Source organism: Myotis davidii, unplaced genomic scaffold (genome assembly GCF_000327345.1).
Source record: "Myotis davidii unplaced genomic scaffold, ASM32734v1 scaffold390, whole genome shotgun sequence".
NCBI classification, from domain to species: Eukaryota; Metazoa; Chordata; class Mammalia; order Chiroptera; family Vespertilionidae; genus Myotis; species Myotis davidii.
In genome coordinates, this window is record NW_006282748.1 from 1,189,261 (window position 1) to 1,192,506 (window position 3,246).

At 39.6% G+C, this 3,246-nt stretch overlaps 1 protein-coding gene across 1 annotated transcript in view; it reads right to left on the bottom strand.

Annotated features, from left to right (window-relative positions):
* CPQ (carboxypeptidase Q) overlaps positions 1-3,246 on the bottom strand; it is a 274,252-nt gene that overhangs the window by 238,932 nt on the left and 32,074 nt on the right. The window contains exon 2 of the mRNA XM_006753183.2: positions 506-713. Within this exon, the coding sequence (XP_006753246.1) occupies positions 506-713 (208 nt within the window). The remainder of the gene's footprint in view (positions 1-505; positions 714-3,246) is intronic.

The following is a 3,246-nucleotide window of genomic DNA, read 5'->3' on the forward strand; positions in this document are numbered from 1 at the left end:
CCAGATAGTTAGAACATTTCCCAAGGCCACTCAGTTTTACAAGGGCTGAACCAGTTCTATATCCAACATCCTCCGTTCCTCAATTCTGCACCGTAGACGGCCCCAGCATCTTACCCACTTTGTTTTTATTTCACTTCTCTAGCAACAATGGAAAGAGCCCGGCTTTCTCTGAAGTCATCAAAGAGTCTTTGATGAGACACAGACGTGAATTCAGTTCTCCCACTAATGAAAATACATAATATATTGGTTAAATAAGGAATGTTAGGGGATCATCACAAATGTGGAAAGTTTTTTAAAGAATGCACAAATGATGCCTGGAATCCCAAAAAGGCCAAATTAGATATTACAAACCAATGACCAAATGTGGGATAGGGGAAATTCCATGAGCTAACGCTTTTTTTCATTTGAATGGTTTGTTTTCATTTCATAAGGGCTTCTCTTTCATGGAAAACTCTGTTTTGGGGTGTGTGTTTTTAAAGGATTTCAAAGTAGCATGATGACAAACCTGTAAATGGAGAAGGAAGCCACCGATCGAATGAGGGATGCCAAAGCCCCCACTTTGGCAGCTTCCACTGCCCCCTGGACTCGGTATTTCACTGTGTTGGAGTAGTTGGTATAAGGTTGATTATAAACAACAATCTTCCCTCTTGCTTCTTGGGCCCTTTTCTGCAGTTCATCGAAAGAGGTCACCACCAGAACTTCTGCTGTAATGCCTAGAAATAAAAGTCATATGAGATTAACTTATACTTTCCGATCAGCCAGGTTGGACTGGCGCGCGAAAGGTCACATATGCTCTATCTGCTACATCTGGAAAACTGATTGAGTAGATCAAAGTGTTACAGCCATTTGCCATGGGAGAAAGATTGTGGGGGTTAGCCAGTTTCTCAAGAGAGGGAACAACTCATGAGGTTGTAACATACAACTCACTTGGCCAGCTGGTATTAAACTGCAAGTGGCTTGAAAAGATAGGTTTTTTCCCCTTCTTTCCCACTCTAAGAAGTCACAAATTTCACAGAATGACACGAATTATTTTATAAAGAAAATGCATTTTAGGAAGCTCCCCTTGGGATTAATGAAACACATATTTATCTTTCCATAAAACTATTTTGATATGTTGCTATACAACCTTCCTTCATGACATCATACAAAGGATGGTCATGTATAAAGAATGTTCTTAGAAGCCAATGATGTTCACTAACTTTTTCATTGTTATTGTTAATCCTCACCAGAGGATATTTTTCCACTGGCCTTTAGAAAGAGTGGAAGGGAGGGAGAGACAGAAAGAGAAACATCAATGTGAGAGACACACATAGATTGGTTGCCTCCTGCGCTCACCCCTACTAGGGCTGGGGATCAAACCTGCAACCGAGGTATGTGCCCTTGACCAAAATTGAACCCAGGACCATTCAGTCCATGGGCCAACACTCTATCCATTGAGCCAAACTGATTAGGGACACTTTTTAAAATATATATGTTTTTATTGATTTTAGAGAGACAAGGATGGGAGAGAGATTGAGAGATAGAAACATCATTGAGAGAGACACATGGATTGGCTGCCTCCTGCATGCCCTGACCAGGAATGGAATCAGGGACCTTCTGGTTCATGGGTTGATACTCAACCACTGAATCACACTAGCCGGGGTGATCTTCATTAACTTTTAACAAATAGTCAATGTAACCTTTCCCAAGAACCACAAAAAGTCAGCATGTTTTCTTTCCTCCTTTGTACAAAACACTCATAGAGGATGTGGAAATTTCCCATGCTCTCAATTTACTTGTTCACACCAACTACATCACGATTCTTCACATAACATTTTTGAAGATCTTGTAAAGCTGTCCTGTGATCCTGCTGTCTCATTTAGAAGAGGCATGCTATCTTTCCTCAGACCACAAGTCTTGCTGGATCTTCCTGATTAGGGAACAGGGTTTCACAGGTTCTGAGAAGTCATTCAAAAACTGCCAGACCACTGAAGATCCGATTTTATGGAGCAGTTAGAGTAACAACAACAAAAAATAAAATAAAAAAAAAATATTTAGCGACAAAGGCCAGATGCAGTGGCTAAATATAACTGCCTAAAAGAGAGTGGCAGGCGCCTACTGTTTTGTGGCTTTAGACACACAGTCATGAAATATGTCAGTTAAAAACCAAAGTATCAACATATATTTGGCATCCTTCCTTAATCTTGCAAACTAGAGAACTGGGTTTTTCTGGAAGCTTAACAGATGTCATTAAAATATTAACTGTTGCTTGGAAAATTCTTTTAAAATACACTGCAGTTATAAGAGAATTCCTGCTTTCAATGTAGATTCCATCACAATGGACCCTGCGGGTAGGCTCTTCTCCAACTCTATTTCCACCATCCAGACTGAATTTTTACTTTTACTTTAAAGTGATTGATTGCAGATCTGTAAGAATGTCTCCACTAACATTCAGATCTCAACATTTAATTTATAATCTAAGAAAAGCAACATGCAATTAAGGAAAGTAAGGAAGCCACTACTTGTTCACATGATAAATATGTGCCAAAATACAAGTAAGGGTACAACTAGACAGCTTTTGAGAATCATAACTTTCTAAAATCTAGTTACCTTGAAACTTGACTGGCATTATTAGTGGCATAGCATGAGAATTTTGTTCATGGTTTTCAGCCGTTCCTAATGAAAAACAGATTCAATGGTTTACCTAAGGGGCGTCCTAGCAATGGGGTAATTTTGGCATCTGGACTGGAGCCACTAGAAATGAAGCCAAATTTCTATAAATTTTTATAAGCCACTGCAAAATTAAAGTCATACAAGTGTGGTATTTCTCTCTGGTCTATGCTTCAAGTTCTTTTAACAAATGGGAGAGTGACCGAGTGCTGAAGAGCTGAAACCTAACGTAGACCACAGTTGCCAATGCAAATCACTAGTAACAGCTATAGGTCAAAACATATCACCATGAACTTGGAAGAAGAGTTCAAATTAATCTGTTTTCCTGAAAGCTACGCCTTGTCTCTGATTCTTTTTTTTTTCCTTAATTTTATTTTATTTTTTTTTAAATTAATTCTTTATTATTCAGATTATTACATGTGTTCCTCTTTTTTCCCCTCATAACTCCCCTCCTCCCAGTTCCCGCCCCACCCTCCGCCCTCACTCCCCACCCACTGTCCTCATCCATAGATGCACGCGTTTTGTTCAGTCTCTTCCTGCATCTCCCACACCCCTTTCCCCCCCAAGAATAGTCAGTCCATTCCCTTTCTATGTCCC